The sequence below is a fragment of the Esox lucius genome, chromosome 10, assembly GCF_011004845.1.
Source record: "Esox lucius isolate fEsoLuc1 chromosome 10, fEsoLuc1.pri, whole genome shotgun sequence".
Taxonomy (NCBI): domain Eukaryota; kingdom Metazoa; phylum Chordata; class Actinopteri; order Esociformes; family Esocidae; genus Esox; species Esox lucius.
In genome coordinates this window covers 14,151,887-14,175,756 of record NC_047578.1, presented here as the reverse complement: position 1 = coordinate 14,175,756, position 23,870 = coordinate 14,151,887, and the positions used below count along the sequence as shown (strand labels likewise).

Below are 23,870 nucleotides of genomic sequence, written 5' to 3'. Positions count from 1 at the left end.
TTCTGAGGTAGTGAAAGCACCTCCCCCAATTATTTCAGTGTGAAGAACAATGTATTGTGTAGGCAAATGCAAATAAGGTGACTAGATTTCTGAAATTAATAGTAGCTTTTTAAATCTTGACATTTCTGATGAACCTTTCCTTGGAAACTCATGTTGTTGCTGTAATGGTGAACGTTATGGCACGCAACATTTTCGGACCATGTGCTGGTTCAAGACATCACTGATTAAACATGCTCATATGAAATCAGTGGAAGCAGAGTTTGGTACAGCGGAAGTCAGCTGGGGTGTGTTTTGTAAGGTTATATACATATGAAAAACATGATTAGGCTAAAGCGTCGGATTGTTGAAATAACATCTGCGATTTCAGTACACAGCAATTTTCTTGTTTCGGAGGGCTAACCAGTGACAGGGAATCAAGTCAATCGTTCCAGTGGCTTGGTTAAAGAAAAGTAGTATGAAGAAGCATGATTGTATCAGGAAGGCCTATACTTCTAATTACACCCATGCATAGATTGGATTGAGTATTAAGGGCAGAGACACCTGTTTATTTAGATTTAAGGGTGTTTGAAAAGGGGAAGGAGACAAAAAATAGACCCATGTTATAAATCTGCTGCCTGTATCTAAATATAATCTATATAGGCAACCATATGTACAAAAAGATGTCTGGACAATGATAAGAGGCTGGTCAATTTTCATGTGCATGAATTTCCCTCAAATCAAGCCCCAAATCTCTCTTGGCTTGTTACACGCCAATGTAATCTCTTGGCTTGTTACACGCCAATGTAATCTCAAATATTATATGAATTATTAGGTAGAATCTGTCACTTTTCTCTCTTGGCCCTCTCTTTCTCGTTTGCTCTGAATCTTTTGTTGTCTACAAAGGCTCTAGGCAATGCTGGTTGGTCTGGTGGTGGAGTGCAGTTCACCCGTTGCCTGCTCCCCTCTGCCTCTTCCCTACATGCAGGTGCTCTATTGCTCAATTATTACCCCTTTTATACACAGACCATAACGAATTTGCCATGTCTGCTTTTTATAGCCCTAGATGCTACATCTGTCTGAAATGTGTAGGGCGTAAAACTGGAAGAATACCAAAAGACACTTAAAGAGTAGTCCTGATTCTTCCATTTTCACAGACCCTGTAATCAAAGTACAGGTATCGGGTCTGTTTAAACCCGTCCCTGCTGTGTTTCAGGTACAATCATAACTGTTAAATTGTTTAACACCTCCCTAATTTCACCAGCAAACCGCTCCAATGGTTTAACCACGCCCCCCACCAGGGGTGAAAGTAGATTACTGAAACAGACCCTATGAATCTGCACGTGCGCACTTCTTTATTGGTATAATGGCACAATTACCTTGAATCTAATCTCCATATCATAGATTACACAGGGCTATCATCCCTATTCATTCAGCAGCCAATGATCTCCCTGGATGCAGGCCTCTCAGTCATATTACATTCATTGTATGTTATTACCCTGTAGTGAAACATGATATTTTCATCAGATAAATAATCGCTTTTGCACTAACCTTGCACACTTGTATACTTTCAAAATAATTCCAGCCTCCAAGCAATTTTATCTGTTGCAAAAAACACATTTAAAGTGTAATCATATTTGTCTTTAGGATCACTCCATCTGAGCCACATATTTCCTGCCTTGACAAAACCCACATTGAATTGGTTTTGAAGTCAATTCACTCATTTACATGCAGCTGACATATGCATTCATGTTAAATTATGATTTGTTGACCTAAGGTTTTCTAGGCATTTGCATTTTATCTGTACAGCATAACACCAATGTTTATTCTGCTGGGACAACAAACCAGACGGCACTGGTTTACTTCCAACTCTGCCCCTCACCTCCCACTCACCTAGCTCTCAATTTGCCAGGTACCCACTGATATGTAATAAAAGGGTACATCTGTAATGCTTTGGTGAATAAAAGCAGAAACACATTGCAGCAATTGGATTCCATCTGCTGGTCTGAGAGTACGTTTTAACCTGAACTTGGACAACGTTTTGTAATGCGTTCAGAGTGCATGTTCTCCATGTTCTGCACTCCAAGAAGAAAATAAATTATATTAGCTTAAGTAACTTTGTACAACACATTGCACATGGTAGAAAGCTAGCTTGATAGCTGACTAATGTTAGCTATGTAAAAGATAGCAAGTGGCCGAAACAGATGGTTAACCTGCAATTGTCAAACAATGTATAATTATTCTAGAACTCATAACAGTATTCTGCATCTAATACTTAAGAATTTGAATTATTTGGTGGAGTATTCAAATATTTTTTTTGTTTTGCGTTAATATTTAATGTGGTTGTGGTACCTAAAACACCCCAAGAATATTTAAATATTACTTAGTCTGTATGATTCCATTTTGTTTAGATTGTTTCTGTTCCATCAATCACATGGAATGTCTAATGAATGCACACAGCACTGATCAGAAACACAGTGATCCATAAATCACAGTGGCATCCAAATGACTGTGTTTAACCTTGAATCCATCATACCTGCCAGCCTAATGCGTGAGTACTTAATGTGTTATGGCCAAATTTGGCGTGTTTTCGCTTCATCTGAAACAATGAATTTGTTGTTAAATAGCTGGGCAGATCAGAAGAACGGAATCCATGCAAATGTCTGAGCTTGTTGTTTTGTGATAGTAATTGCATCAGAAATGATAAGTTGCATTCAGTCATGTTTTGGTATTCAATCAAAGGTAAACTTCATCAAAGGGAGTGAAAGGGTATAATAAACATATTTAGAATGTAATCAAAAAGTAGGATTTTCAAATAATTCTATTTTTGTACTTAAATTGAGATCATATGAGAATTGTTTGTAGACTGTTCAATTATTATCGTGGTGAAATTGTAGTTGATAAATATCTCAAAACTATTCTTCATGCTGATAGAATCTTCTAGTCCCGAGGTCTGATTGGAAATGAGGTCCGGACCATTTTAGTATGAACCACAGTGCGTCATTTGGAGAAAACAGGAAGAGATTGTCTGTCTAGTTTTCTGTGTGTCTTAAGCTCCTTGTCAACAAGGAAGAGGCATCTAATTTGGGTAGTTCCCTATGTTCATTCAGGGTCTTCCCAATAGTCTTGAAAACATCAATTTCTTCCTCTGCCTGTTCTTTTTTTGGTCCTAACGGGAAACACTGTTCCATATTCTCATTGGCTCAGAGGAGAAATGTGCTAATCAAACACTATTGGTGGGTGGTCACCAACACATCAAGTGCACGATTCAACTGCAGATGAGCAATTGCTGCAGTGTGCAGGGCCTCTAAGGGGTTATTTGACAGGGGGTCACATGAACGCACAATATGTTTACAGGAAACGCAACAAATCTGTAAGAACAGCATATCAGACACATCTACCCTATACATGTGCACTACGCTCCTACCCACTACTACTCTGTCCCCTCTCCCCTCCTCTTCTCTCCTCTTTTCTCCCCCCATTTTCTCTCCTCTCTTCTCCGCTCTTCTCCTCTCTTCTCCTCTCCTTTCCCCTCCTCTCTTCTCCTCTCTTCTCCTCTCCTGTCTTTGTCAAGCTCACGGTGTTGCGTTCTGTAATTGTGCAGTGGCTGTGTGATTAAGTGAAGCCCGTTAAACATGTGATCACTGTTGGAGACCAGAGCAACTGCTAGTGTTATGGAGGAGGACAATGATATGAAGTGACTTGTTATTTCCAACTAGCATGATAGAATTACTGTACAAGGAGTTCTGGACAAGGAGTCGTGGGTTGTGTAACATATCACAGTCTCCATTTCAAATATTTGCATTTAGAAGCTGAATTGAATGGAACAGATGTACTGTAGGTCAAAATACAGAACAAGACAAAAATAAAAGTTGACTAATAGAGATGCTTGTTACCTATGCAATGTGATTTTTGGTATATGATACTACCTGGTTTGATGTTAGAGCCTAGTTGTTTATGATTGTTTAGGATTTTCTGGAGTAAGAATAACAATTGCAAGAGGAAAATCATCTTAATTGCATGAACTCTTTGTTGCAAGGACATTAGGAGGGCGATATTGTATATTTGCTTTCTTAGGAGATCTTAAATGTGCGATGTTCTAACCGATATGGGTCCTGTATTCACATACGCTTTTATCCCAATTGATTTGTAGCCAGAAAATCGACCAAACAGATCCTTCAATTGTTGTACGGCCGGGATACAAAATGAAGGGTCAATTACATAGAGAAGAATGTCATCCTTGTACATTTCATTTAGTAACCATGTATTGCTGCATGTGATCTGACGGTTTGGTCAAGAGGCTAACTGGATAATTCAAAATGTAATGGGAATAAAGAGCAACCCTGTATTCTCTGCTTATGGAGGTTAAATCAAGGGGACAGTGATTGGTTGGTGAACATTGTAGCACAATAATTCTTATATAAAAGTTCCATTTCATGGGTTCCATTTCATGAAACCATCTCCACAGATAAGACCATTTAGCTTCAGTCCATCAGAAGGTATGAATGGGACAACCACAGAGGATACATTACACTAAAGAAACATTGACATTTCAGAACAGGTTTCTGTGTAAGGGATTAAGCAGGTCTGACCTAAATGTGCAACTTTGCCCACCAACAAGCTGAGCCTGTTGGCCAGAGTCTTTGCTAATGCAGATGCCTTTCTGGTTCTTATCATGCTGCTCGCTCAACCGGGCTGTCTACACCAGAATCCTCACGCGCCGGAAGGAACACACTCTCTAAACATCTACCTTGACTGAGCTCACAGATGCTAGAATGTGTCCACCAAGTGGGACCCCTGGGCTTATCTGAGTTGAACCCTGATCCCCCAGTTACACAGTCTACAGCAAGGCAGGGACTTTACCTATGCTAGTATTGTGTTGCAGAGAGAAATCTTAGTACCAGACTTATTCCAGAAACGTCTCCTTTTATGGGTAATTGTAGAAATGGGTTTACCCAGAATTGGTGGTAGGGCTTCTTTTTACTGGCCTTTTCATAACTGCTGGACTTTGCAGAATCTCTGCATTTTCGGTAGTCAGAATCCTGTTTGGGAAGGGCAGATTACCCTCTGTCGAAAGGTTCTGTATGTTTGAAAGATTCATATCTGCTTTAACCATAGTATTCTGGGATTCATACAACTGAGTCTTTCATTAACCGTCTTTAGATAAAGAAGCATTACCCAGTTATAGACGTGACTTTGCAAGTTTTACAACATCCCTTCATTTTACAGCCATGGGACTGACAAAATTAGAATTTTTAATAATTGGATGACAAACATTTTACTTATCCAGTAGATTAATTTGCCTATTCTATTCTACAAAAAAGTATGCCTTGCTTTGTTTCTCTCTGGATCCACAGAAAGCTATGATACAGCCCAACCCAGCCCAGCCCAACTCAGATAAATCTCAAGGGAATCTCATAGATGGGGAAATCTCTGTGTTGTAATTGGTTCGAAAGAAAAACTTCATTTTTGGCTTTCATATATTCACAGAATACCGGTTTTGTAAGGAGCTGAGGATTTAACTTCCACACCCTCGCAGCAGGCACAATTTCACCCAGTCTCCTAAAAAAGGTCTGTGGCCAGAGATTACAATGATGTGGAACTTCACATTATTTGGTATGTATCGAATACGTAGTAGTTGATTGTGATATAAACATTGTGAAAGTTATAGTCAAATTAATACTGCTTAGCCTCTGGGTTGGAGGTCCTCCAGACATCAAATAAATGTGTGTTCTTGATTAACTTATTCAATAACTTGCATAGCAGTAGGGCATTTATCCAAGTTCTGGACTACAACAAAATGTAGGTTTCCTCCGATGATCAGATTAGAGAAATATGATATCAGGGCTATCTTTTTTCTAAAGGTGAAACTATTAATATTTGGTACATAGATAATCAGTAGAGGCATAACATAGGTTGAATGGATCTCTCTTACTATGATCAGATAGCGACCAACTCTATAAGTAATAGTAGTTTTGTGTTGGATTGGAATTCCTCAGAATCGCTGTACTTCTTCCTTTAATGGAGAACGTAAAGTGATAAACTCCACCCACCCATCTGCATTTATATCTAGAGTGGGATTCTTCTGGTCATCTCAAAGTCTGATATTCTGTGAAATAGTTCTAAGTAGACTGTATATTGAAACAAATGTATTGTGAAATGCCTCATGAACACAACATTAGAAGCACAACAAACATGTCAACAATATTTCCCCACTCATTGCAGCAATAGAAGAGGAAGGCCTGTTTTTCAAACCACAGAGAGAGACAGGCAGACAGACCGACAGACAGACAGTGAGAGAGAGAGAGAGAGAGAGAGAGAGAGAGAGAGAGAAAGAGAGAGAAAATGAACAGAAAGGACAAAGCAAACAAATAAAGGGGTGGAGTGTGGAGAAACAACATTCCATGAACGCTAAGAATAGCACAGTCCTGGACTGGACCCTATGTTCAGCTAAAGTCCAACAACTAGAGTTCTGACAACAGAGAGAGTATCGTAGTATAACACTCTGCCAAGGCTCAAAGGCTGCCACGTTGTTTGGCAAATCTGAACTGCCCTTCCTTTCCTCAGATCGGGAAAAAACATGTTTGTTTGGAATCTCACATACGTTGTTTTTCACAGATATGCATCATGGTCATAAGGTCATTCATAAATATATATATATATATACACACACACACACACACATACACATACACACAGTCACGTAGCCAGAGCATTACTCACAGTCTGTCACTCTGTCACTCAAACCAGGATGTTACAGACCTGACTATCTTAACAACAGCTTCCGGTCTAATCTACATGTATGATTTATATTTTAGTCATTTAGCAGATGATCTTAACGAGAGTGACTACAGTAGTGAGTGCATACGTTACCCTCCTTTGTATTTACTTTTTCTATCTCTGACATTGTCCTCAATGTTCCTTTTTATTTAATAAAAAAACTATTTGTATGCTGGATAATAATGTAAGGAGACTCGGTTTTATTTGATTTGTTTTGTTTGTCAGGGACTGCGTGCAACATGTCATGGCACCAGATGTCCTCTGTAGACCCTGATTGAAACATTGACTCTGGTACTAAATCATTGGGGAAGAGGAGAGTTGCAGAAGCACACCAGGATACAGGAATATACTGGTGACCCCCCCATCCCCACCCATCACCACCAAAAACACACACATCCTCTAAAAGAAAAAAACATATGCTCTCAGTCTCTTTTACCTGGAGCTGCAGGTGGGCTGCCCCTCCCTCAGTAGAGAGTGTGTGTGAGCGTGTGCATGTGCCTGCATGTCTGTGTGTGTGTGTGTGTGTGTGTGTGTGTGTGTGTGTGTGTGTGTGTGTGTGTGTGTGTGAGTGTGTGTGTTACTTTCAGGGAGCTAAAGCGGTGAGCCTATTGTGCGTTCCAGACAGAGGAGACTTGTGGAAGACGTGGTGTGTTGACCCACCCCTTAGGAGAGCAAACAACACTGAGTCATTGTGTTACCTCACCTCCCCGACTCCTCCTCTCCAGAAGCTACGGCGGAGCAGTTAGCACCTCTCCTCCGCGCCTGTGCATGTGTGCGCGCGCGTGCGTTTGTTTGTTCGGGGTGGTTTTCCGGTGCAGTTGATAAGGGGAAGGGGTTGAAGTGGCATGTGAACATCTAAACAGCACAGCTGTTAAAGCTGTTCATATCATCCACCTATACAAATGTCAGACTGAGAGAGATACTCGGAAGTAAAGAGAAAGAGAGAGAGAAACGGAGAGAGGGAGAGAAGAGCATTCACACTGTTAGCTAAAGAGTATTGTCTTTGCTTGCACAGCTTCCCAGAACTAAAAGTCCATTATTCTGCCACTGCACGGCTGTAAGCACATATTTTATTTAATGTAAGTGGCAATTTATTTCAATGACCTTTTTAACAAGTCTATTTCCTTTCTCTCTCCCTCTCGCTTGCTCTGCACAAGGACTGATCTAAGGCTGAATACCAAACGACACCCTATTCCTCATTGACCCTGGTCAAAAGTAGTACGAGGAGAATAGGCAGCCATTTGGGTCGTGGCAGTTGCATTGGAGCTCAGGCGCAGTCTATTGTGATTAGCCATGCATGCGGCACTTTGGTTGTGCAAGCAATAATTGCTTTGGCTAAAACTGCGTTAATCGTATTTTGACAACACATAAATCCATTGAAAGACGCGTAGAAATATGAATACAAAGAAAGCTAGTGTAAACAGGGGGGTTGTGTGGGGGGGCCGGCCGACTGGGGGGGGGGTAGGAAGAGCATGTGCCTGTGAGTTTGAGAGGACTTACAGAATGCAACGTGTAATGTGAAACCTGGGGTGGACATATGGTGAGGAGAGGAAGACTATGTATATGGAGAGAGAGGGGGGAGGAGAGGAAGACTGTGTATATGGAGAGGGGGGAGGAGAGGGGAGAGATAGGGAGGGATGGGTGAGAGATAATCACCAGCTTCTGTGCCTTATCTTTATTTACAGTAATTGCTTTTTTTTTTGTTCTAGAAGTGTGATATAAACAAATTATATACATCCTCATGTTTGCAGATAATCTATCATTAACTCCATCTCAGATTAAAAACACACTTCTGGGATATAATTCACTTATAGTCATTACTTTGACAGATATGGAAAATGATTATCTAATCACCTCTCTAAAAAAAAGGTTACTAGATAGAATTGTCAAGCTAGCAAAATAAAATATCTGTTACTTCGCCCCTGAGCAAGGCAATTAACCCTAAATGTGCGTATTGCTGTAGAAGAAAGGAAGTTCTTAGTCAACATACCTGCAAAATGGGGGTAAATATTTAAGATAATATTTTATGTCAGAAACATTGGGCGACAATGACCCAGAACACCGTACATTGTCTTTAAAATGTCTTGATATTTTAGACTCTTCTCACTTTAGACTCTTTTCACTGAGAATCCTTAGAAGACGAGGCCAACCCAGAGAATCTGCGTCCATTTGGTTATTACATCATGCTGACCGGGCAGGTTCCAGCAGCACGTGTGGATCCACACTTGACTGGACACGAATGAACCAACCACCAGCGAGCTGGATGACAAATGTTCCCCCCCTCAACACCTGTGGAAAGACACTAAACTGTGGTCCGAGCACCACAATGAATAAGTCCTAGTTTACACGTTGAGTTGAACTCAATTACAACACTGGAATCAATGAACAGTGGAATACTAGCCATTGATGTTAAGTGTAGTTGCACTAATAAGCTGATAGTGTTGGTTAATGCTGTCAGAGACTAGGTGTTTGTGCTAGACCTTGCCGACCCTTCAGATCTGGCCATGGACAAATCAGTTTAGAAGAGGACACTACTTTTGAATCTACTGGGCTAGTTATGGTGCATCCATACAGACAGATTAGATTAGTAGACCACCTCCTCGGTGTCTTTTCCTCAGCCCTGGGACAGAACAGAGCACAATGGCCTAGCTGCTGAATAGACAGAGAGGCTGGGAGTCTGGCCGACTCTGGGGCCCAAGAATAGGACACATTCCTCAGCACAAAAGGGTGTGTGAGTGTGTATCTGTGTGTGTCAACAGTACTGGATGCCAGGCTCCAGCAGAGAGATCCTGACTCCGTGGTCTCTCCAGTCTCTCCAGCAGGATACCAGAGGAGTGAGGGAGCTGAAATGAGGGGACAAACTGTATTGGCTGTGTGAACATAGGAAGTGAGAGGGAGTAAGAAAGAGAGAAAGGGGGAAGGAGAGAATGAACCCTCTGTCAGTCATTGTGCTCGCAGGTCGGAACGGACCCCTTCTCTTCTGTGGTGTGCGTTCAGTCTTCTTCTGTGGTGTGCGTTCGGTCTTCTTCTGTGGTGTGCATTCAGTCTTCTTCTGTGGTGTGCATTCAGTCTTCTTCTGTGGTGTGCCTTCAGTCTTCTTCTGTGATTCCGGTTTCTGTTCAGCCATGGTGCACTGAACTGAACGTGTTGTCATGTCGTTAGCACATGCTTCATGCTAGAAGGCTCTCTCTGGGGAGGCTGCTGTTCACATGCATATGTATCACCAGGCTGTTTATCTCTGGAACAACACATTTGCATAGCACGCACAAGAACCTACCATAGCCGGATCTAAATTTAATATTGCATTCTAATACTGTTCTGTGGGCCGACATCAACCACAATGCTTTTCCATATGGGTAATGTTGTAAACCATGAATACCATATAGTGTAGGCTGTTTGTGGATAAAGGTAGTATGGAAAGTCTAATCATTGGCATACCTGTTACTGTATCATAACCACGGGAGTTTAGTACAATACACTCTGATCGTTGTTGACATGCTGTCCTTTACAGGCCCATAGTAGCCTTCGCAACAACAAAAGAATGTGCGGCCACAACAAGTACATGTTAATTCAAAAGATTTCAGTATCAGTTAATGAATTGTGTATGGTGTGGTGCGCAAAGTCTGTACTAGGGGTAGCCCTCTGCATGTTCTTTGCACAGTGATTACAAGGCGAGCCAATGAGAACAAAGGATACGGAGACGACGGTGGCTCCACCTCTCTTCACTCTATCTCCGCTGGTTGGTTTATACATGTATATAATCCTGGAGCTGACCCAGAAAAGTAACTCCAGTGACGGCAACAAGGACTGGAAGCTCATCTCGCTCGCCACAATAGAGAGCACCGACTGTTTCAATTCGCTGGAATACATTTGGAGAATCGCCTTTGAAATTTAGGACGGAGATTCAGTAGCAGAATTAAACCAAAAATAACTCCAGTACAAGGACATTTTGCTGGTAAGTGTTGTCTTCTGAAGTGGCCGTGCATTGCAGAAAGAGGGAGAGAGGGAGACAGTGTCCTATTGCTCAGGGTAGGAGAGCCATTGTTCGATTTATTTCGTTTTTCATTAGCGTTTTTTTCAATACGGATTGTGCAGATATTGCATAGTAATGCTGTATAATGAGTAACTATACGATTAAACCGTCGACAGTGAAAACAATTGTTGATTTTAACAGGATTTAGCCTTTTTGTTGTGGAATTCAAAGTATTTACCGTTCAATTAAATATTACACTGTGTACATCTCTAGACTACACGGGTAAAATTAACATAATGTAGATGTGTAATATTTCTACAACAAGTAAAATACGGTTGACAAAATGTGGGATTTGATTGAATGAATGTTAATAGCTGTATAAACCTTTACGCGTATAGCACAAACGCAGTTTTATGGATTGTGTTTCGCAGATGATAATGTCAATCCAGATGACAATGCCAATCCACATTTTCTTTCGAAATTGTGACGGTTTTGGAAACTAGGCTTGCATCGAATCCTATGTTTTTTATAGACTGGCTAATGCACAAGGAGTTTAAAACGGAAACATAAGCGCAGGGCCACTGGAGTTCATCTTTGAGGAAAAGAGAAGAAAGAAACACGAAATTCTTTGTTTTCACGTAGACAGTGAAGAGACAGAGACACACTCTGAGGTATGTCCATGATCATATTGGGTCCATGCAGTGATAGACACGCACTCCATAACATTTTATTATTTTTTAACCTTGCGTGATTTCAATGTGGCATTTTAACAGTTACAGAGATACACAAATACCTATTCCGTTATATAAGAATGAATGATACTTACATTTTGGGGGAACTTAACAGCTATTATTCACTAAATCAAAAACCTAAATCACCAACGTGTCCATTTGTCAATGATTGAGCGTAACGAAATGTTTCGCGTGTTTGCTCTCACTGTCATAGTGCATGCACTACCGTATTTATTACCTGGTAGATATCGATTAAAATTCGGCAAGCGCTCCTCTGCGCCCCTTAAACGACGAAGGTATGGCTCTCACCGCGCAATATACAGTAGTCGGCTGCATAGTGGCAGCAGATGCAGAGTAGTAGTTTATGCATGCAGTTGCCATTGTCTTAACGGTTAAACCAAACGAAAGCGTAATTGGCCCCTAAACGTTATCTGAGTACTGAGTCGTTGTTTGAATCACTCATAGTCCATCTCTCTCAGATGTCTTGGTATAGGCTCAGAAATTATGTTCTCTGGCAGCTAGATAATCTGATTTACAGTTTTCAGTGTCTCCCAAACCTTTCCTCAAACCCAGATCATTCCATCCATTCCAAAACAACCGCCACTGCTTTTTACCCGAACAAAAAAAAGACTGGAGACATCAACATGCTCCCCCCCCCATCCTCCATATGGTGACAATAAAGGTCTCCATATGTGCTCTGTGCCTTCCTTGGGGACATCATAACTAACAAAAACACTTTCCTTCCTCCCGCAGGGTGAGAGAAGCCATGGCCGACCACATGATGATGCCCATGTCCCACGGCCCCTCTGCCGGCGGCCTCCACGGCTACAGGATGGGGGGTATGGGTGTCCCCCCGCAGCACGCCGTGCCCCAGCAGGGCCTCCGCACCCTGCCCGGCCAGGTCATGCACTATGGCCGGGCGGCGCAGACCTCCATGGAGGCTGCCATGAGGCAGAGGCCCGGCCCGGGCATGGTGGGGCCGACTGGGATGAACGGCCAGGTGAACGGCGCCCAGATGGGAGGACACCACCACCAGATGAATCAGATGATGTACAGCCAACAACAGCAGCAGCAGCAGCAGCAGCAGCATCAACAGCAGCAGCTCCATCACATGCAGCAACACCCCCAGGCCCAACACCCCCAGGCCCAACACCCCCAGGCCCAACACCCCCAGCCTCAACACCCCCAGCAACAGTATCACCCCAGCGGGCTAACCTCCCAGCAGCTCATGGCCTCTATGCACCTCCAGAAACTCAACACCCAGTACCACGGACATCCGCTGGGGCCCGGCCAGGGACATCATCTGGCTAACGGGGCCCAGTACAGAGTTGGGCCAGGTCAGCTGGCCAGCATGCAGCACATGGGTCAGGGTGGACCGGGCATGGTACTGGGGCAGAACATGGACATAGACCTGATAGACGAGGAGGTTCTGACGGCGCTGGTGCTAGAGCTGGGCCTGGATCGGGTTCAGGAGCTGCCAGAACTCTTCCTGGGTCAGAACGAGTTTGACTTCATCCCTGACTTTGTGTCTATGAAACAGCAGCCAAGCACCGTGAGCTGCTGAAGGGAACCGAGCAGACTGTTAGAGCCAGACGAAGAAGACACAGTAATCACCGTCTGGTGGCGGGTGCACAGAGAAGGATTGACTGGCTAGACTAAGACTGCCGCAGACTGAACAGGTCACATGCGACCCAGACGAGGCCAACCACACTGTTCGCCGCCTCTATGTGAGTGTAGGCCGTCTGTCTGTATGTGATCCTGTATGGTGGGCCTACTGAACATGCTGACCTACCTGTAAATAATAGGCCTACCTGTGCATTTAAGATGAATTGCAAGGACAGACGGTGTGGAGAGAACCAACCCTTCCTCGGAATTCGACTGGCCAGCATCAGTGTCGGCCAGAGACGAGATCTTTCAGCCTGGCCATGGGGTGGCAGTCTCTCTGACCCAGTGGTCTCTGTCCAAACTGTGCTGCCTTTGTGCTAGCACCCCTGTCTTGTGTCCGCGTGTGCTGAGGTCGCTGGGATGATTTTAGACTCCTTCAGCAAGACGGGAAGACGCGACAGGCAAGCTGGGATGTCACAAAGAAAGACACTGTCTTGCCTTGCACTAGATTCTATCTATGTTGTTTAGAAATGTATTTATTTATGGAATTCACCCACCAAGTAGCTAGCAGATATTTGACAAATTCAGTTGTTAAAAAGTTGTAAATCTGATTATAAATTAGGCAGTTGGGAGGGAGGGGGTTAAAAAAAAGCATAACTATATTGTGTGTAGGTTGAAGGCTGGTTCTTCAAAGCAGTCGGGGAAGATTCCTTTCTCATTACCATAATATTTCATTTATTAAGAACCTGAGAAAGAGGGGCCAGTCTGGCAAGGTTTGGTTGAGTGGTGCGGATTTGTCAGTCTCTGGTTTGAAGGTGACAGTTTGCCCTGCCAATCTGGTTGCTCTTCTTAACATCGTCAGAGGAACATTCTATTTATCATTAAAATGTACATTTCCTTGAATATATCACATCAGCAGATTCTGTATTACCTGTTACTGAATTAAATCTGATCAAATCACTGGTAAAGTACTATGACACAACCCAGAAGCATCCTTACAGTCAGAGAACTGCGAACACGCCAGGGCTGTCTTATTATACTGCTCGGAACTCAGAGGAGCCGCTTCTACGGTCAAACAGCATGAATGCTCTTTTTCAGTAGAGTCTCAGTGACTCAGTCTCTACTGCTAGGCCTTAGGGTGAAGGAAAACACTGAACACACAACAAACCAGGGGCCTATTTATTGTACATGTCTGTGGCTATGGAGCAGAAGGCTAGGCAGGGGGATCCTCTGCAGTAAATCGCAGGTAATTCTGTTATTCCTGGAGTTTACTTTGGATTGTGGGGAGTACGCTATAAAACCGCTCTATCCATTGTTTTCACCTGATCATGCATTGACATGTGTTGGAGACTGATCATTCAAATTTAAGTTTTGCCCCACCTTGAAAGGTTTGCGTGTGCAGCCTACTAGTTACTCTGTGAGGGTCAATGTGCCGACTAAGTACGAAGGCAAGCCAGTGGAGGCCGCTTCAACTGCCCTTAACTGTGGAAAATGTTCATTAGTCCAGCCTGTGGAAGCAGCATGAAGCCAGGCGCTACTCCAGCATTGCTTGGTTTTGGTTTAATCATTGTTTAAAGCTGCGTTTACCTGTGTTTTTTTTAATTTTATTACCAAAGGGCCAAAACCAACAGCGAAAAGCAACACGCATGCATGCGTATACTCAGAGGTTGGTTTCTGTTACTTAGATTTTCTTAATCGGCTTTCTTCTGATTAGATTTAAATTACCCGTTCATACACACTTGTCTTAATTGAGGTCATTCAACGTCACATTCAATGACTTGGTAATTAGAAAACGTATCACTTGAAAGCAGTGCACACTATAATGGGACTGGGTGGTATTTTGGACAAACCCATGCTAATTAAAAATGTTCTTTTTTTGAGGATGTCAAGTGCGTCCTCCCCTCCTCGTGCATAATAAGGTTTTGGCAAGGTTACTGCTCCGCTCTGGTCCAATGGCATGGACGAGGACTTCCTGTCCTGTTCCTGTTAGGTTGTTGAACTATTTGGGGAAAAGTCAGGGGCAGTGACAACTGGTCGGGGTGGGCACTGCTGGAGGACCTGAGTTGTGTTCATCTGTTCTAATACTACAGGTGTGCCATAGTTTCCCTGCTCTTTTTTTTAGCCTGGAATCCAACAGAATATTGCTCTATTTCGCTATTGTTCAGTGAATGAAGGTGCAAATAGTGCTGTATGGTTTATAAGCAAATTATAACCCCCTCTTTATCTGGAAAATGGCCGCGTTGCTGAGGTCTGAGCACAAACAAACGTTGGACGACAGAAAGTACACTCATCTGGGAAAACACCAAACGCCAACCGTACTGGGAAATTTCCATTTACCAGGGTATTTAGGTCTTGCCTGGTCTTAGATCTGGGCCCAGACAATTTAGGGCAGGTTCACAACCCCAAATTAAAAACAGTAATCTAAAACAATCAAAAGAAAAAAAAAAGAAAATGTTTTTCTTTTAAGCCTTAGTGAGATAGTAGCCTCGCAAAGTCATTTTGATTACAGCTATCAATAATTGCAGCCTTCTTGTGTATGGTATCTTTGTACTGTAGAATAGAGGTAAAGTTGACATAATTAAGGTACTTTTCAGAAAACATTGTCAGATGTAATTGTTATGAATGGCTGATGTTTTGTGTAAATGACAAGAGATGTGTAAATGACAGGAGTGTTGATATAAATATGTAGCCTGGTAAAACCTGATGGAATGCTGGGCTAACCATTAAGTCAACATTTAGTCCGGTTAAACCAGGCTAAAAAACAGTCACATTATACCACAGGACTGGGTATATGACAGGCCTGAAGCTTTATGACCTAGTAGACTGCATGTGAACATTTATGAAAAGGTGATATCATTACTTTTCCACACATCCGCTGAGAATGTACAGCAGAATCGAATGCATTGTGGGAACTGAAGTCTTAAGATGATGGATACATGTTTGAGATTGTATTGTAAAATCTTTGTTCCAAATTATACCACTTTATTTGGGGGTAAACCCCCCCCCCCCCCCAACCCCAAATGCTTTTTTAATGTTATTGATTCTATTTTAAGAAAATGTATTTATTTTCAACAACAATAAAATATTTATTTAAAGAACTGGTCAGTGTGGCGTGTTTTTGAACATGTGCAGATCAGGTCCTGTACTGTTGGATGTAACCCACTTCTGACAATGACATTCAGTGAGACTGACAAACCCTGTGCTGTGGTACAGTGAGACGTTGTTGAGTTTGGTCTGTATAGCTAACTCAATGGCTATGGATGGTAAACAATTGTCAGGTGACAGTGTTATAATGAGCAGGTTTGACAGGTAGTTATAGTTTACTGTATGTCTAGCACCAATAAAGCAACAATACATGTTAAGACTCGTACAAAACTGAATGATGAGACTATACGTGTACAGGTGTGGCCAAGCCGATAATCCAGCCCAGACGAGACGGGCAGACGATATGTTAATCCCATCATAACCAAGACCAACACTTGACCTATAGAATCGTATTGTGTAACTACTTTGTTCACTTGGTCTAGTAGTGAAGCCTATTGCCACTATAGAAGGTATTTGTGTAGCTGTACTGAGGATTGTGCTAACATTATAAATTATGTTATAACACCATATATTTACATTTTTGTCATTTATTGTATGTTCTTTTCAGGAGACTGTTACCTGATTGTAGTCGCTTATCTTTCTTAATACATTTTAACATTTTGAATGTAAAACATCTGGTTTCCCAGATACAAAACTCTGGAAATAGTAGCACTCAAGAATTCTGTAGAATCCTGTGGTAAAGTGTGGAATACTATACCACACACTATGATCCATCTGTCCATCGTGTAGTGCTTACTACAGGACATTGTATTATACAGTAGAATGTGAAGTTATTTTTGATGAACAGGTAGGGCTTCAGACGATTTCTGAGAAATAGGCAGAAGGGAGCAGTTCCCCTTGCTACTCTGTAGGCAAGCTTAGTTAACTTGCAGATGATGTAATGTTGATTTGAAAGCCAGTGGAGTGTTTGGAGGAGCAGGATGACGTGGGACCACGCTTTGGATAAGTTCCTGGGGTTCGATGACACAAGCTGGGACTTCAAACAGCGAGCCGCAGTCGCACAGGCGTGTGATAACAAGGGCCTGGATTATTACCTGCGCAGCTTCCTGTGGGAAGGAAGGTTGTACTCGAAGAATGTCAAGAGAATGAACCTGTAGGAGCGATTCACCACCTTGATGTTTGCGGAGAATGTCTAACATGATCCCTATATGATCATGTTAGACAGGCATTCTCACAGAGGAAGAGCAGCTCTGTCTCGTCAAGGTTGAGCTGAGGAGGTAAGCCAAAATCCAAACAGTGTTGTAAGCCAAGTGTTCAGAAATGTGTATTGCTGTCTGTGTGTCGGGAAGGGGAAAGGGGGCAGAGCAATCTGAGTGATATGATAGTCAATGTCGAAAGGAAGCTGGATCTAGGAAAATGAGAACTTGGAGAGACAGTGAGCTTGGGCAATGCAAGGAGCCTATATAACACAGATGACAGCTGCCTCTGGATCTAGGAAAATGAGAACTGGGAGAGACAGTGAGTTTGGGCAATGCAAAGAGCCTATATAACACAGATGACAGCTGTCTCAGCTGAGTGAGCCGTCCTGAAGCTTGACTGGTTAGACGATCCAAAACGTTAGTTCAGAGACAGACTGGGTCATGAGTAAAATGTTTGCCATCAGACATGTTGCTTTCCTGAGGAGTGGCCATCTTGATGATAGATTAAAGCAATATATTGCTTGAATGGACAAGTGAAATTGACAGCATGCAATTCAAAAGTGGACAAAGATACAACCATTTGCACAGTTCCAAATGCTGCCACAAACACCAATTCCGTATGGGTTTTGCGGGCAAGGAACACCAGATTAGAAGGGTTGTAGCCATGGGATGGGGAGTGTTTGAAACAACTGGAAGGAGAGGAGAAAACAGGGATTCCTCTTTGTCCTCCCTTGAGTAACTCTGCAGAACAAATTGGCATAACTTTCTTTGTTCAGTGACAATCTTAATTTCGGGGCCACAATAGGCAGGTCACCAAGAATGCCACTTACAGCTGAGTTTTTTAAAATTATTATTATTTTGAAGTAATCTACCTAAAAATATTGTCATGTTAAACTTAATAGAATATCAAGACATGTGCATTTTTCAAAGTCCCCGGGTGGTTGGGTAGAAACCCTGTAGTGTACCCACAGTGGTGTTGTGCTTAGAACAGTGTTTCCCACTCCGGGTCCTCGGGACCCAAAGGGGTGCAAGTTTTTGCAAAGGGGTGTACGTTTTGGTTTTTGCCCAAACACTCACACACCTGATCCAAATGAAAGACCTGATGATAGGTTGATTACGTCAATCAAGTGTGTAAGTGGCAGGGTAACATTTGACTCAGGTGTGTGAGTGCTTGGGCAAAAACAACAACAACAACTTTGGGTCCAGAGGACCAGGATTGGGAAACACTGACTTAGAATACTGTAAAATGGGTGTGTTTGGGTTAGTGCTTACTGGTAACAGTTTCCTGTCAGTAATGTGTAACACCCTTTTGTTATTTAGTATGGGCAGATTCGCTAACTAAACCGTTGCTGGTAGAATTAAGTTACATTTTACTTCCTGTGTTGAGATATTAGTATTTGTCACTTGCTCATTTGAAACCCATTTAGTATACCAGTCATTCAACTCATTCCGTGCCTTTGGTCAGATCATCATGATAAACTACAATGATAGTTTGATAGAACTGTATTCATCCCTAGAGGGGTATTTGAGTGTATCAGCAGCCTAAAGAGATAAACATTTTTACAAGACTATAAACATAAAAACATAAAATATTTGTTTACAAAGACCACACAAATGGGGGTTACAGGCTGGCAGTGGGGCTTCAGAGTTCAAAGTGGTGATGTTTATGAATGGGGGGGGGGGACAGTGCTCACGTAAATTGCTTCCCAACAAACTTACCTGGTTAAATAATGGTTAAACAAAAAAAGTCTGGAATAAAGTACCTGAAGCCTGTCTCTGTCAATCCAAGGCATTCCATATTTACTCCCCCTGGGCAACCACGCCTCCTTTCCCTGGACTCTAGATAGTTTTATTGAACAAAGCAATGTAGAAAGCTACTCATTTACCCTCAGGCCAGGGATGGCATTCTAGGTAGGAAGATTCACTGTTGCAATAATTCTCAGCCATTTGCTCATGTCTGGGTTTCCTCTGAAAATAGGCTGTTGGCAGTTTGACTCAGAAATGCCACACCCTCCTTTCTCTTTCTCACATATGTTTGTCAGTATCAGCTCTGGGTATGCAATGCGTACTCCTGTGGACAAATTCAGTGCACTTAAGGACATTTTGATTCAGACATTTGGGTAGGACTACCTGTGGGTTAACGAAGGATCACATAATCGTTCAGATCAAGATCATCAAGGGGATCTGCAGATTGCCTAGCAGCGAAGTATGTTAGGCCACTGACTGCAAGGTTGATGCATCTAAATCTCCAACCGACAAGGGAAAACATCTGTTGTGCTGCGCAGCTGATCCGAAATGCTCTTGTGTCATAAAAAAATATACCAGTTCCTTGGCTGTGACCCCATCTCCAGGATACAACACGTAGAGTGTGATATGGGAAAAGAAGCATTTCCAATTTACACCTGTGAGAAATAGGACAAATGCAAGCACACACATGCATTATATTAAACTGCAGGTGGTGTATTTTTGGTAAACAAACTCGTGGCTTGAGTTTGTATACCAACTTCCAACCGAAAGTAGTAGAGGTGGAAAAAGTTCAAAATGGAGATGTCCTCAGTTGCACTGCTTGTATGCTGACAGACGCCACATGGGGAGAGAGACAACGGTGTCATCTCTCGGGTTTCTACCTAAGTAACAAACAACCATGTTGACTGTTGACTTGTGGCTCCCACCGCCCTCTCGGCTCCCAGCCTACTCCCTCGTCCACACAGAGACTCCTTCCTCCCTGCTCGCTGTTTCTGCTGTCCTGTCAAATAAACGACGCTGCTTGCTGTTTACTGTCGACTCTGCCTCTCCGTCTCCCTCTGTGATGACTCATCACACACCTGTTTAATTAGCGCAACGATTAGAAAAGGTCCAAGTGAAGGTAACTATCTGGCCGGTTTTCTGGTGAGCTCTCGCAGGCAGGCGGCACCAAACAGACGCATTTTCACACATAAATAGCTTATACATGTCTTTATAGGATATCCTAGAGGTTTCTTGTATAGAAAGACTTTGGCTTAATGATAGTAATGTGTTTGTGCTACATTATGTTTCTACACTAACATTTAAAGGTACCTAACCTTCCCTAGCAAAGCTACAAGGTGCAGATGAATTAAACCCTATGCTACTCTTTTACCGAAAACCTGAACTGAGCAGCCCTCTCTTTTTTCTCTTGCTCTCTCTCAACCCTCTTCCCCCTCTCTTTCTTTCTGTCTTTTCTTTTTTTAACCAGGACTCATCACGGTTCACCAGGCACCAGTGTTTGGACTGAAGCTATCGCTCCAATCTCTGTAATTTCTGCATGGTTGTCTGGACGTCACCAGCACCTTGCTACAGCTCCTAAATGCGTCAATGGGCCTCTCTCCCCTCCCCCCTCTCCTCACCCCCTTCCCCCCGTTCCATCCCCCCTCCAATGCCCCAGTCTGACTCCTATGGGCGGCATACTGTGTCCTTGAGGATTTTCTGTCTGACAAAGGCTGCCCCTCCCCCATATGTCCCTATATTATTATCGTCTCCTACAGTCTGTCTATTTCTGTCTGTCTCCATCCGTCATTTAATACAAATGGATGCAAACCTGGCTTTAATCTATTCCTTATTCAATGTTAAGGGAAACACAACTATTTAGTCATCGTGAACTGAATCAGTGCTGTCCAGGTTTGTGCCAACCCTTCTGACATGGTATGTCTCAAGCTTCTGTCTTATGTGTCTGTTGGACAGTCTCCAGACGGGACAGGTGAGGTCACCAGGCTTCGATGACGTATGGGTTTTGTTTTTGCCTTTTTCCTGATACCTCATCTGCCAAAAGCTCTGACGCCCTGTTGTACATCTTGTTGTGTCTTGTTTGTAATATTTTTCTTCATTTCTTCATTAGATTTCTTCATAATTCAATGGCCAACAACAGCCTTGATCAAAATAAGGCTTGTACCTTTTTGGATATGAGTGTTAATTGACCAACCAACACTTTCAGTTTTCAATTCGGTCAGTTTTGGAAATTCCTTGTCACTTTATTTATTTGGATGGGAATCACCATGCACTCTTTTAGGGATTCTAGTGGAGATCAGAAACCCTTTTATTGAGCTGGCAAAAAGAAGTGTTTCAGTCAGAACTGAGACAGAGTGATCTATTAGCAGTCTGCCTTTCCTCTGGTGAGAGGGCCTCATTGTCTTCCTGAAAGCCTTGTCCTGCACACATGTGCACGCATACACACACACACGCACACCCCCAGGCACAGTGGAACTTGACTGGAGCGTGAAAGAAAAGGAGCAGAAAAGAAAATAACTTCCCTGTGAGAAGAATGGCGGTCCAGAATCACCATTGTCTGATCTTTTCCAAGGTCAGTGTGTCATTTTGATTAGATTGGAACATAGAAGCGTGTGTGCATGTGTGTGTGTCCAGTCACAACCATCTTTCTCATAAATGTCATTATAGCTAGTGAACAAGTGTATGCGCCATCACACTGTCTGCAAGACCTTACTCAACCAAGAGCCGTTTTGGAGTCTGGTTCGAAGAACTTACACAGCTAATAATAATGTCATCTCAGGAACGGTTACCATTCAATCACAGGTGGTTCTTACAAGAACTGGGGAACCTGATGAGTCTTTAGCTATCCCATGACAATAGTTTTTTTTGTGCCCCAAATTTTTTTTTGTGATTATAACAAATCGCAGATTGGCTGGCGACTAAAAACAATATGGCTGCTGCCCTTTCAATGTGTTTGAAGTAGTATATAATACTGCATCTCAAGTAGGACAAGAAGTTGAGGATGGGATTCAAAACTGTTTGTAATATGTAATATAAACATAGTAAATGGCAGTGGTAAGAATAAGGATGGCTTTGGATGCTAATTAATGGACGGCTTAAGAAAGCTAATTAATGGACCGCCTAAGAATGCTAATTACTGCTAATGAATCTGTGTCTACAGTACCGTGATTAGATGTCCGGCGTGAATTCTCTGTGAGAAAGCGCCCCTGAAATCCCTGCCTCCCACATATTTTAGTACCCTACCAATCTCTGGGACATGGTTCCAAGGAGACACGCACCTCGTCAGAATGAAAACTCAATGGACGGCAGGTAGAGCGCTGCACGCCGCCCACACCAAGCAGCCTAGCCATGAGTCATCGCCAGCCAATGAGAGAGGGGGATTTTCTGAGCGGTTTCTCTGTGTGGTGCATGCGAACCTGCTGAGTCAGCCGCGTCAATTCACTTTTCAGCTGAGAGGAATAGACACACAGTGGGGACCAACGTACACGTTACAATATATTCTGCTGCCCACCGAAGTACAAGTTACCACACCCCGATCGAAGGGATGGCTACCTCTCCAAATTCCTTCTGTTGTTTAAGACTAGTGTTTTCCACCTCTGTTCATGCGCCCATATTCAGAGTTCCCCCCCGAAACTGGATGTGCTGATGCCTTTGGTGCGGTTGAAAGTGTTGATTTTAGGGCCTGTTTGTTGAGGACTGTAATTGTTTTTCCTTGGGATGTTTTGCATTTTTTTCCTTTGTATTTTTCTCCCAGCATGCAGGTCCCAGTTTAAATTAACATACTGTAAATCCAGAGAATGCCAATATACTCCATGACTGGAAAACACGGCGCTTTGATCAACAGTGAGCACTTTTAAAGTTGAACAGGCTTGATGGGGTGTTGTTGATTGGGGGATGGGGGATAGGTGTAAAAACCCAGACCTAAGGGTTAAGTGTTCAATCACAGGGCCACACAGAAATTGTTTTTTTTAAACCTTATTCCAAACCTTAACCTGTAACCACTCTGACTGAATACATCAACTTGAAGTTCTTGTGTGATATGTTCTTGGTCTTCCTATATATAGTTTGTTGTAAGACGCAGGACAACGGTAAAAACCCCACCAAGTCCCCTAAAATAAAGAGGAAATAAATAGTCTACCCACATTTCTCTCTATCTGTGTGTATGTTTGACTGATTTCGACGCACTTACATTTTGTGATGACAATACAATGAGCCACACATACCCAACAGTGTGTGGGATTCAGAAGCAGTTTACACATGATTGTGACTCAGCAACCCCAGACAGACAAACAGGGTGATAAATTGGCACACATGTACACATACACACACAAACACACGTACACACAGAAGCTTACAGTATTTCTCTCTCTCTGCAGATGACAGCTGAAACAGCCAGAGTTAGATAAAAAACAGCGCAGATGTTTTTAGTGGGGCAGAAAAGCAGAACAGTACAGGATGTGTGACATTAAACTCCGTACCACAACAGGAAGCTGTGAGTGAGGTCTGTTTTACAGTGGAGAATGTAAGTAATGTTGGGCTAAACTGTTGGCTGAGATCAAAACCACATGACTTGAAAGGATTCTCTTCTTGAATGGAGCTGTTAGATAGACAGAACCCTTGCAACATGAGAAGACAATTGGAGGTCATGTAAATAGCCTCCACTACTCTCCTGCCCTACCCCCACCTCTCCTCTTATTCCATTCTCCCTCCCCCTCCTCGTGACTCATCCTCATATCCTTTATCACGGTAATGAGTAGGCATTACCTCCAAATGACTGGCCGTGCAGGCACAAGGGGAATTGGAGGAGGGAATGGTCTC

The 23,870-nt window shown here is 42.8% G+C and overlaps 1 protein-coding gene across 1 annotated transcript; it reads left to right on the top strand.

The window, feature by feature from the left end:
* Nucleotides 1–10,458: 10,458 nt before the first annotated feature.
* Nucleotides 10,459–16,067, top strand: cited4a (Cbp/p300-interacting transactivator, with Glu/Asp-rich carboxy-terminal domain, 4a). Its single transcript, XM_010873441.5, has 2 exons — nt 10,459–10,711; nt 12,214–16,067. The coding sequence occupies exon 2, from the start codon at nt 12,227–12,229 to the stop codon at nt 13,022–13,024; it is 798 nt and encodes a 265-aa protein (XP_010871743.4). The 5' UTR covers nt 10,459–10,711; nt 12,214–12,226; the 3' UTR covers nt 13,025–16,067.
* Nucleotides 16,068–23,870: the final 7,803 nt, after the last annotated feature.

Bases quoted from the DNA above. Each gene is read 5' to 3' on its own strand.
- cited4a (XM_010873441.5), top strand. From the start codon at position 12,227: ATGGCCGACCACATGATGATGCCCATGTCCCACGGCCCCTCTGCCGGC.